Raw genomic sequence first — 12,647 nt, 5'->3', positions numbered from 1 at the left:
CTCCAGCCTCTTACGGTTGATCTTCTCTCCTCCGCGCCTCTTAAAATAATGCACAACCTCCCCTAACAAAGCTTGTTTCTCCTCCAAGCTCAAACAAGCAAACCTTTCAATAACATCGGCCTTAGTACGAAAACGAATATTGATCTTTGCAAAAACAAACCAAATAAATCAGAACGTCCAAATTATGATATACCATACACACATTACGACCTAAAACCAACGACTTACCAGGCAACTTTATAACCTGATTTTCAATCTCCAAACCAGGAGGACAATATCTACCCACAGCAAACAACGGCCTACGACTCCAGTCCTCCTTACTCACCCCCACGATAACAGGAGACTTTCCCTTAAAGACATGAAAACCGAAATTCATAGCACCCGACCTCCTCACAACAAAGTGCTCCATCACATCCGTTAAACAGATGTTATAGCCCCTGTCATTCAACAAGTTCAACACATGGAGAATCCTCTAGCTATTCCCCATGAACTGACAAGGGGCTTCCCCAAAAAGTTTAACACCTCCACATTAAGACGGGAAAAAGGTAACCTCATCCCATCCTTCAACTGTCCATAGCAAATAACTACTCCTCCACCCCAAGGAACTTAGTCACTATGAAACAAATTCCTTTCTCCCCTCAAGTCGTACATGGTCAAGTCAGACTCCACCCAACCAAACTCCTCCCTCAAAACTACATAGCAATCCTCCGACTTAGGCTTCCTCACATCCACCGTCTCCAACGATGAAGATGATGAAGCCTTATCACCACTACACACCCACTCCTTAACTTTTTTTATCACTTACCGTTCACTCTCTCCATTCATCAACTTCCACCTCACCACTCAAGCTATCACTGGTAGCAGACATTATGAGATCTAAAATTAACAAAAGAAAAGATTTGCAAGATCAAAAGACGTACCTGATACCGAAGAAGGAAAACGTTTTTTTGTTTCTTTCTTTTCCTTTTTTCTTTCGGTCTGGGTTTTTTCTCTTTGTCTAGAATGAGAACTGAGCAAGCGAAATCCCAAAGTCAAAAAACCCTCAACTACCCCAAACCTCGAGAACAAAAATGTTTCGTGTTCCTAAAACCTAAATCATTACTCGCCCACAAATTGCCATAATTTCGGACCCACAAATTCAGCCCAAACAGTTCCCGCACATTCCCCAAAACCTAAATTCAAAACAAAACAGCTGTCAGACACATGTTTTCAAATCTTTACTTTTTAACCCCTCTTTCTCTACGCAACAGGCGTCCAAAGAACGAATAAAAAATAAAGGGGGCTGTGTAAGTACCCTCCGTTCCACACTACAGTACACGTGTCCACATAACAGGTCGTCCTCCTTCAGGTCATCCAACACCATCAAACCATACCCAACGATCCAACACCCAGGTCGTCCGAAGCATCAGTTACAGTCATTTATGGAAGGATATCAACTAGCGCAATCTCATAGCTCAATCAACGCCATAATCAAGGAAACATTAACTTTGTAACAGCACATTAATGGCGAATCATCAAGATAGCACACAAGGTGGATCTACATTTCATAACGGTCCAAAGCAAATATGGAAAGTCAACTCACACATCTATAAATAGAGAGAGATGAACTACATAAGGCTTGATTCAAGTTTAGCCTGAGAAACTTGATACGTAGGCAACTCTTATCCCAAGAAGAGTGCAGCCATTCCTAATTCTCCAGATCATCAGGTCGTTGTCCAGTAAACACAACATCTACAACGGGTTAGCGACTAAAATGGTAGTCTCAATTTTCTAAAAAAAAATATATAAATGTTTTCAAAAGAGCCGGTGCATATGCACAGGCCTACAAGCTAGTATATATCTATATAATAAAACAGTTTGGTCTTTTTATGTTGTTATATCGAGTGGTCGGGGAGAAAACAATTTTGGGATGATCCTACGGTGATAAATCAGTTTCTTTTAAAAGTCCTACTTACTCTAAATTAAAGAGTCCTACTTACTCTAAAAAAATCATCATCTGGGCATTGGGAGACTTCAGAACTGACAGTGAACGTCGTAAATGGTCCCAATGACACCATCTATGATTTTTATGGTTTTCATAAATCCATGTATCAGGTGCATTAATCCAATGAACCGTGACCAAACTTATTTTTCAATCCTTTAATTCAATATTATGTTTTGCCACATTGCTCTTCATAAAGGTTTCATTGTCTTATATATAATTGAATAGTTATGGCTGGTGAGATAAGGTAGACTATTCGGGTTTTTCCTAATTCTACTATTGGTTTGATGCTTTAATCGTAGACGATTTTATGTTTCTGAAGTCTTAATCATAATTAAAATATTTAATGAATTTTCCTGAACTTGGGTTCTTTATACACCAAATTAAGTACCCTGCACCAGGTGCACCAGACCTAGCAATGAGAGTAAAGGAGTTGTTGATAGCGAGCGGCTTTAAACGCGTAAATGTAGAAAAAGGACGCAAACTCGACCATGGTGCTTGGGTGCCCACCATGCTCATGTATCCCAATGCCAACAAGGATGGAACCTATCACTATAACATGGGCGAGGCATTGGCTCCTCTTAGAGAAGAAGGGGTACTTATATTTGGATCAAGAAGTGCTACACACAACTTAAGAGAAATGGGTATGAGTAACGGTCATGTTGTTTCTTGGGCTAAAGTCTTTGATACATGGCTCAAAGAGTCTCTATTAAATGGAAGGTAACTGCACTCAAAATCTAAGTTTTTCCATTGATTATTTAGAAAAAATATGGAGATAGAGAAAAACATTGTTGGTAAATTATGTTCATAAACAAGGAGACCTCTATAATTATATGTTGAACTTGGAAAGGATTGTTTTGCAGATATGGAGATGTGAACCATTACGAGAAGAAGGCCCCATATGGAAAAAAGGCACACCCTCACCCAGATCACTTTTACCCTTTGCACGTAGCACTTGGGGCTGCAGGGTACAAGTCTAGGGCGGAATAGATCCATCGTAGTTGGAGTCTTGGTTCAATTTCTTATGCCTCTTACCATTTCACGACAAATTGATCATTAACAGATGCACTTTCGACAAATCGTATTTATTCTTGATGACAATAAAAATTGACATTTGAAAGATTATATGTATGTAATTATTGTCATCTCATTTGTTTCTAGAGAAACCAATGAGAAAATGCTCCAAATCAATTTTACTTTTCCCTTTACAGGAATCAAATCAATTAAGCAGGTAAATGAAATGGGACGACGAAGGTTGCTATAAAAGTTCTTTATGAAAACATCTATTATGATCCAACTAGCATTTAAGTTTTTTCTTTACCAGTTTTACATACATTTTCAAACATTTATCTTGATTTTTTTTTCGTAGTATTGAGATGACAGACAAAACAAATAGCTTCAAATCTGACCGTTAGAAAGTAGCAACTATAAGTTCACTGGTTCTAATTTTGAAAAGCTTAAATTCCATTTAATATGACGAATGAAATATCAACTTCAGCATCAAGTAAAATATACAAGCTTGAAGCAGATGATTGGCTGCTGAAATAAATTTAGAGTAGAACCAGTGTATCATGGTGGTGGAAAGTAGGTAAACGCATGAGCATGAATATTACCTTTAAGGAGTTCATTGGTACTTGCGATGAAAGGAGGAATACAATGTTCTATGTCTATAATGGTTGGCTCTGTAACAAGGATTTCCGAAATGTGAGAGCACCAGCTCTTTTCATCTTTCATGGCCATGAGGTCGAAATCACAACCAATATTAGCTAGGGCGTGATTAGAGAAAGTAGAGAACAACCACTGTTGTGTGTTTATAATATCTTATCATTTATATAAAAGGTTGATGATATACTGTTTAAATTCCATAAAAGATGTGTCTGCTACTATTTTTCCATTATCAATAGAGTTCTTGCATTTAGTGACATATATTGTTGTTGAAATTTGACACAATCTTATTTACTATGCCATTTTGCCTTAATGATTTCATTACTCGACGATTCTTGAAATTTATCATATACTAAGAAGACACACATCATAGTCTTAAGGGGCATCTTGCTTGAGATATCTATAAATGCTTCATATGTTATATGCAGGGAGCATAATTGATTGCATTGGAGCTTCTTAGCAGGGGCAGCAAGACAATAACATATTCATCACCATTTGCCCACCACTTGGTTTGGTGAAGATTAAGTTTTATGATGCTTTAAAAAGTGATGGTTATCATGATACTCTAGCTGTGGCTGGAAGGGACAATGAAGGAAGCTTTCAAGGTGCTTGCTCAAGAAAGAAGACGGCTAATACGTCTGCATAAGCAAAATTACTAGATGCTAAGCCAGCAGGGGAATTTTCACACTAGAAACAATGGAGCAGTACTTTTTATGAAGGGGATGCCAAGCAAGTTATAGACGCATGTGGGGATGGAGCTGACAATGCACCATGGAGGTGGAAACCAGTGCTTACAAATATATTTTGTTATAAATCTTTCTGTAATGAACTTTGTTTCTTTTAGACATACCCTTGAGTGTATACTGGTTTGCAACATACATAATGCCTCAAAGCATCTTGGATGAGATAAATAAATTATGTAGAAATTTTCTCTGGACTGGGACAGATTGTTTACCATCTCATGCACTGATTGGGTGGGATAAAGTGTGTTATCCATATGAAGAAGGTGGGCTGGGAATACAGAATGTTAATACTGTGAACAAAGCTGCCATTATGCGTCATGTGTGGAATTTGGTTAGTAAAAAGGATAACTTATGGGTTGTTTGGATTTGGAAGAATCTCATCGGAACTAAGAACTTCTGGAGCATGAAGATTCTGAATGATTGCTCATATAGCTGGCGAGCTATTTTGAATAGTAGGGATGATGCAAAACTTATAGTGCGACATCAGATAGGAGATGGCAGAGATACACTCTTCTGGTAGGACCCTTGGCATCCAAGAGGTATTTTAAAGAATGTGTTCCCACAAACATTCACATATGACACAAGTTGTCATATGAATGCACCAGTTGCGAACTTTATTAATAATGGAGAATGGAGTATAACAAATAGGCTGGGGAGAGAATGTCCAAAGATAGTGAAGGAGATGAAAGAGGGAGAAACAATAAAGGTGGGAGCAGATGAGGTAGTGTGGACTGATGCGCTATATGGTGGGTTCCAGCTGAAAGAAACTTATCAGACGATGAGGAGAAAGATACAGAATAATGATTGGTACAGAACAATATGGTTTCGGAATAACATCCCGAGGCACTCGTTCATTGGGTGGATGGTAATGAAAGGAGCGCTAAAAACACTAAGTAAGATGTATGACTGGAGAGTAGTGCAATCGAAAATGTGTGTGCTGTGTTTGAGGGAAGATGAGACGGAGAAACATTTGTTTTTTCACTGTAACTATTCCAAATATATATGGATACAACTGATTACTTATGCAGGGTACTCAAGGCAGCTGGCCATGACGTGGGAAGCTGAGTGTGAATGGGTGTTGCAGGAGAGTAAAGGTAATGGAGGGAAGAAAGATGCGCTGAAGCTCATTGTCAATGCGTTCTTTTACTGGATATGGATGGAACGAAACAAGCGAATCTTCGAAAATCAGTACAGAACTTCGCAAGACCTCATTCACATGATGCTTGGAGATGTAAAGATAAAGCTGAGTTCAGCGAACTATAAAATGGAAGAAGGGCCAGAGCGTCAAAGGTTTATGGAAAAATGGAACGTGAACACCCCGGAATAAAGAGGGAGACAAGAAGGATGTGTGTGTGGGAAAGAGGAGGAGAAGGTATGTACAATCTAAATTACGATGGAACATTGCAAGGACAGATTGGAGGGTGGGTCACTTGTGATTAGAAGCGAGGCAGAGAAGTGGTTGCGGCAAAGACATGGAAAATCGTCATTTTGTGAGATAGCAATGATTGAGCTACGAGGGATTATTGCAAGAAGGATTAAAGTCAGCCGAAGAGGCGAAATATATCAAAAGGGTGCTTGTGGCAGCATTTCAAAAATGTTATATCATTTCTAAAGGGGACACATCCGTGGCGGGTGAGACACATCATCAAGGAAGTGAAGCACATTATACAAGAGTTAGAAAAGTTTGAAATAGTACATGTGTATAGGGAGAGTAATAAATTAGGCGATGCATTAGCGACAAATGTGCCCAATGTGAGTTTTATTGAACTGATCCCTAGTTCATTCTCAGAAGATATTAGGAAAATTGTATATGAGGATGCTAGTGGAAAACAGTATATGAGATGTAATTGACTCCAAGTTTTATTTTTATAAATAAAGGGGTAGGGGACCTCGTTAAAAACCCCGCTTGCCAACCCAAAAAAAAAAAAAAATGTAACATGTTTGCTCAAAAACACTTGCTTCTTAGGCAGCCAAGAGTGGAGCTGCAGAGTTATTTTTGTATTGTAATGACTTCTTAAATTTTTTGATAAATGAATGAATTTGATGCATATGTTTATATAACAAAGATCATCCTAATCCAAAACAATCTAAGTAGCATACATCCTCCATAAGCACTCAATATTAATTTTGTAAATAATAGTTATTAGATTTTTGTGTTTCTTTTGCAGCTTTTAATTTAATTAATAAAAAAATAAATAACTTTATGACTCGAGTGGCGTGGCAGTTAATTTCTAGTATATATATATCATCGGATCCTGGAAACTAATTATTTGTGAAGAATGGAGAATACACGGCACATTGCAGACAGTCCTATGTTCTGAAAGTAAATACAACAAATATGGCTGAATGCAATGTGCATAATGTTATTGCAGACACAGATCTGCAGAACGTATGCGTTAATATGAAAATGATGTTGGGCGAAAAATGTATCTCGGAGAAGCTTCCTATATCAACATGGGAACAAATTTTTGCAACCGGCTGCGCGACTCACATGTTACAAAGTTTTGGTTGTTTTCATCCATGCTGCGGCACCATTTATTAAGGGCGGCATTCTTCTGATAGGCACTCAAGTTGTTGCTGCAAATTTCTCCTGCAATCTTTCGCGTATTGCTAACAAGAAATAGTACAGTTGTTACGCAACGCAAGCTTCTCACATAATTTATATATATTATCGGAAAAAAAGCTCTCACACGATTCATGCTAACTAAATCATGTACATGTGTGGCCAGTAAATGGAAAATTTACAAATCGTGAATTTAAGTGATACCTTCGTAGGCCAGAACCTATTATTTTGCCCACAGTGACTGGAGTTTTTGGGTCATTTCTACCTTCTACCCGTATGTGAGCTTAATTTCAAACGACACGTTAGACTTGTTCAAAATTCGAACTACTATGGTGCAGCCTCAAGTGCATCTGTGTGCAGTTAGCGCAATTTAGGAGTGGGACTACAGCCTCAAGCGAGTTGGGTCCAGCGAGGCAGTGTGCAGATTTCCAGTTGATTGTTCGTTCTTCTCTTTATGCGGAATGTAAAGTCTAAATCTAGGAACCTGAAGGCTAGAACTTTTACGGTCCACCTTTCCACAAACTTTTGCGTATGCTTTTCATAGACTTACCAGCGGAGCCCAACCCAAATTTCAGACAGGCTTCATTTTTTAACATGGTCTCGGGCTCTCAGCTCAAAGTTTTCCTTAATCTGTCCGAAGAGCATTCCCAAATCCCAATCCAATCAAACTAGTTTTGAGCATGTGTCTATCCCACATTAGTTTGCACTGACCAATTTTATTATAAATAAAAAAAAAAAAATACTTAATACTATTTTACTCCTAAAATATAATAGTTATTATAAATGATGTATTTACAATTATCTTGTAATTTAAGATGCAAAATAGGGACAAAATCGTCCAAATAGTTTGTTATTGGTGGAGACAACTCAATCAAAATATTGGCCCACTTCATCAACAAAGGAAGTTTTATCTTTATGATATATTATGTTTTAGCCCCTAAAATATAATAGATATTACAATTGCATTTAGCTTACTCTCTTATAATTTAAGATAGAAACTAGAGACAAAACCGTCTTAAGTGGTGCGAAGAGATTTGCCACGCCAAAATGGCTCACTTGCCTACACCGCATTATAGAGTAGAATAGATGTAACAATCAAATGTAAGACTAGGCCACCACTCACATCTTTTGGTTACGAAGAAAGGTTGGTGGCCTAAAATACCATCTATATCACCAGCGCTTTTCTTATTGACGTCTTCCTATTGGATATTTGGATTGCCTGTAAGAGCATTCCTAATGCAAGCAATTTTTTTTCACCTCCATATATAACTATTTCTCCTCTTTGCTATCTTTGTGGTGAAAAATAAGAAAAGGTTGCCCAATGCTAAGGTGATTTTAAACTTCGGACGGAATGTTTGATTCCGTCTGAATGTAAAAATTGAAAAAACGTGCCGAACGGAATAAAACATCCTGTTTGAAATTAAAAAAAAAACAAAAAAAAAGTCGAAAAAACACGCGAGACGGAATATTTCATTCCGTCCGAAAAAAAGAAAGTCGAAAATGCATGCGAGACGGAATGTTTCATTCCGTCCGAAAAAAAAAACCGAAAAAATTAAAAAAAAAATACACGAGACGGAATAAAACATTCCGTCTGAAGCTCACAACTTAGTGAAAATCTCAATAGCAAGTGCTATCCTCATTGTGACTTAGTTACAAATTACTGGCTTTGTCACCCTTGCATTAGACAAGGGTTTTTTAGTATTCAAAGATGAAAACTCTCAATTTTCTTTTATAGATAGTGAGTTACATTGGGAATGCTCTAATCGTGGATGGTACGGCGCAGGTTTTAAAGATGTTCATAAAATGGATATTGACTCACTAGAGATTGGTTTGACATGTCTTTTTAGTTGAAGTCTGATATATAGTTCCAAAAGTAGACAAAAAGAGTATTCTGATGCAACTCTAATTCAGTTTTAGTGTGTACCATGTGAAAGCCCCACGGCACGAGTGCAACTTGCCCTCCACCCATTAAAATATGTACCACAAAAATGAAGGACGAATATAGTATACATGAGTTGGAGCTTGGAAGGAGGGGCAACTTGCGGTGGAATGTGATCCCACTCTGCTGATTCGACTTGACGACTTGAGAAAAAATACAAAAAACTTCCATCTTCATTATGGTCGGCGTGGTTCCAATTTAATATGTTTGGCTAATATTGTACAATCAGTCAGTCACAACACCTATCTCATTCTGCTTTTGTTCATAGTGCATGGGACTTTTAAGTGCGTGGGCATGTACGTGTGGCCAATGCCTTGCCTACATTATGAGTAACCCAGCCTCAATAGAGAGTTCAGAAAAAAAGGAACAAAAAGTTCCTCAGTCTGCTTGTGTTCTAAATCTATTATTGGATGTATAATCCCTCGTGACTATAGAATATTTGTGTGGATTATGAAGTCGACGCAATGACTCTTTTTAATACATTCACTATCAGGCAATGAGGCCAAAGTCGTAAAAGAATATAAATTCTTTAGTCGCAAGCACTGACATCACGATTGTTATTAGATCACACATCCTAAAAACAAGAAATAAACAAATATCAGGTGTCCAATTCAGTCATGCTTTTGTTGCAAAAACAAGGCGTTACCCTCTAATCGACACTGCAAATCATTTATTCATCACACGCTGTGGGAGTTGGAAGCAACCAAACTATGAAATGAACTCACCGACCTATACAACGGCAGAAAACCACAAAAAAATATCATCACCGTCATCCTCATAGCCCATATTAATTAAATTGAGTTTTGCGTATGCTACTATGCAACCCCATATGTAGATCTAGGAGTCTAGGACCAGTTCAGCGGTGCAACCTCGCACGCAAAAGCACACGACTTTCACAGACCGAAAATATGATCAAAATAATTCCGTGTATTGTCGTACATTGCCTTGAGAGTTTTTATAGTTGCTACAATGTTAAGAGACAAGCATGTTTCAATCCCATGGATCAACTCGCCTCAGATTAAGAAATATTCCAATTGATATGATTCATACATTTAAATACGTTCCTTATACATTTGTACTATCATCACTGTGTAAAAGCGAACCTCAAATATGTGACGAAGTTGAAGGTTAATGTCATAATTTAGCCTTAAACTTGTTCAACCTGTCTAGGTCGGTTGCGTACGAGCACTAGGAGTGTGCAGGCGTGTCATACCTCTACATGCATTTCCTATACATTTGTACCATCTTCGTCATTTTGTGTTACAAACCAAAATTGAATGTTAATGTGACGAATTAGCCAGAGATGAAACTGTGCTTGTACTTGCATGTTTTTTTTTGGATGGTGAGGTGCTTGCATGTCAATTAAGTGGGTTGCTTACAATTTTAAACTCATGAACCATGTGACACTATTACCTGTTCAGACTTGAGTGAGTTTACTGTTTACTTTCTTCATTGTGTGCGGATATGTGTGGGTCAACGTTTCAGTTATAGATATAAATTCGACAACTTCCAAGTTCCAACGCACACAACTTCCATATCTTGATTCTCTCTCAAACTTCAAACTAGCTATACTTGCAAAAGATCGATCACCAATTTTAACACAGTTTTTTAGTACTATGATGATGATCTTTGTTCTCTCATTTTTTCCATTAGTTGGATTTCTTTTTCTATCTTATCATGCTTTTCTATCTTTGTTTATGTTCTATCGGTTTTCAGACTATGGACCACCATCCTACCCGTTTATCGGATGCATAATCGCCTTCTACAACAATCGCTACCGTCTCTTAGACTGGTACACAGACCTCCTTGCCAAATCGCCAACACAGACAATTGTAGTTCAGCGTCTTGGTGCACGAAGAACTATAGTAACTGCCAACCCTGAAAATATTGAGCATATACTAAAGACCAACTTCAATAACTTCCCCAAAGGCAAGCCCTTCACTGAAATCCTTGGTGACCTTCTAGGCTCTGGCATATTCAATGTAGACGGGGACTTATGGCATACGCAGCGAAAGTTAGCAAGCCATGGGTTCACCACTAAGTCCTTGCGAGAGTTCGTCCTAGTAGCACTGGAAGATGAAGTAGGAACACGATTATTGCCAATGCTAGAAAAGGCGGCGAAGACTAGTGAAGTGATAGACTTGCAAGAAGTCTTAAAGAGATTTGCATTTGACGTTGTGTGTAAATTCTCACTTGGCATTGATCCAGCTTGCTTAGAACCAAGTAACGTACATGCTATCTCCCCTTTGGCAAAAGCATTTGACATAGCGTCTGAGATAAGTGCTAGGCGTGGCGCAGCACCAGTATCTCTTGTATGGAAAATTAAGCGCATTTTCTGTATAAGTTCCGAGCAACAGCTAAAAGAAGCAATTGGAGACATACATGAATTTGTTACCGAGATAATCAAGAACAAGAAGAAGGCTATCCAAGAAACTAATAATGAAGAAAAGAATGCAGATCTTTTGACACAACTGATATTAGCTGGTCGTGATGAGAGTTTCATTAGAGATATGGTTATAAGCTTTATAATGGCAGGAAAAGACACTACGTCCGCCGCAATGACGTGGCTTTTCTGGCTACTTTCCCGACATCCTCATATAGAGAAACAGTTAGCTGACGAAGTTAAAAAGACTAGCAATAGAACTACCAAGAGATTTATAGAGTATGAAGGCTTAAAGGAAATGAGACTGTTAAAGGCTTGTTTGTGCGAGGGTATGCGGCTATACCCTCCTGTCGCGTGGGATTCAAAGCATGCGCTCAACAATGACACATTACCGGATGGAACTATGGTGCGAGCTGGAGATAGAGTGACCTACTTTCCCTATGGAATGGGAAGAATGGAGACATTGTGGGGCAAAAACTGCTTCGAGTTCAAACCGGACCGGTGGTTTGTTGAACCGGATAAGGAAGGGGGAGAACTGAGGAATGTGTGTCCTTACAAGTTTCCTGTGTTTCAAGGGGGTCCCAGAATTTGTCTTGGGAAAGAGATGGCTTTCTTGCAAATGAAGTATCTGGTGGGTTCAGTATTAGACCAGTTTGAGATCAAACCAGTTGGTTCGGGCCAACCTGTTTTTGTACCACTATTGACTGCACACATGGCTGGTGGCTTGAAAGTCATGGTCCAACCAAGGAGTCCAAGGTGAGCTGAGGTGCCTCGCTAGATATTTTAGAAGAAGAAGAAGATATCAAGAAAGTACTCTTTCAATGGTCTCCATTACCTGGAACGACTGGAATGATTCTTTTGAATCATCTGCATGATACGATTCTTGCTCCCCATTCTTGGTCTTTCATGTAAAGATATTGTTTTCAATAGGTTCCACTATACATACGACTTTTTATATGACAGGTGACCTTCTTAAACCTCTATTAAACTTTTGACATTTTCAATTGATTATTATTTCCGGAGAATTTGCTCAAGTATTTATCTTAATATATATATAAGATACACACAAGCCTTTTTTTTTGGTTGGCTTGGTATTGAGATGCAACTTTTGAGTTGCTAAGTAGTAGGTTCATCACACCACTAATTTAATTGCATGTGACAATTCTTCAGGAACATGCCATCAATTTAATAAACGATTTTCCAATGTCTAATTAAATAAAAGAGGTTTAAGAATTAGAGATTCACAATTAGTTTTCGGGTCCGGCTTCTGCCAATGACGAAATTGCTTTTGTCAAGAGTGAGATACTTGTTTGGCAAAAATACCCTCGCCCCTAATCATAATTCATAAATCAGTACACTTTGTATTCTCCAAA

At 38.3% G+C, this 12,647-nt stretch overlaps 2 protein-coding genes and 1 pseudogene across 2 annotated transcripts; all 3 read left to right on the top strand.

Annotated features, from left to right (window-relative positions):
• Positions 1 to 1,909: 1,909 nt before the first annotated feature.
• On the top strand, positions 1,910 to 3,034 carry LOC147493344 (4,5-DOPA dioxygenase extradiol-like; annotated as a pseudogene).
• A 1,947-nt stretch (positions 3,035 to 4,981) lies between these two features.
• On the top strand, positions 4,982 to 5,716 carry LOC147493343 (uncharacterized). Its single transcript, XM_086567830.1, has one exon. The coding sequence runs from the start codon at positions 4,982 to 4,984 to the stop codon at positions 5,714 to 5,716; it is 735 nt and encodes a 244-aa protein (XP_086423956.1).
• A 4,205-nt stretch (positions 5,717 to 9,921) lies between these two features.
• Positions 9,922 to 12,285, top strand: LOC147493342 (cytochrome P450 94B3-like). The gene has a single exon (XM_086565739.1). It carries the CDS (start codon positions 10,508 to 10,510, stop codon positions 12,032 to 12,034), a length of 1,527 nt encoding a protein of 508 aa, XP_086421865.1. The 5' UTR covers positions 9,922 to 10,507; the 3' UTR covers positions 12,035 to 12,285.
• The last annotated feature ends 362 nt before the right edge of the window (positions 12,286 to 12,647 follow it).

The sequence above is a fragment of the Coptis chinensis genome, chromosome 6 (assembly GCF_015680905.1).
Source record: "Coptis chinensis isolate HL-2020 chromosome 6, ASM1568090v1, whole genome shotgun sequence".
NCBI classification, from domain to species: Eukaryota; Viridiplantae; Streptophyta; class Magnoliopsida; order Ranunculales; family Ranunculaceae; genus Coptis; species Coptis chinensis.
Note: the sequence above shows the minus strand (reverse complement) of the source record. Positions and strands in the feature narration are given on the sequence as shown.

Bases quoted from the DNA above. Each gene is read 5' to 3' on its own strand.
- LOC147493343 (XM_086567830.1), top strand. From the start codon at position 4,982: ATGAATGCACCAGTTGCGAACTTTATTAATAATGGAGAATGGAGTATA.
- LOC147493342 (XM_086565739.1), top strand. From the start codon at position 10,508: ATGATGATGATCTTTGTTCTCTCATTTTTTCCATTAGTTGGATTTCTT.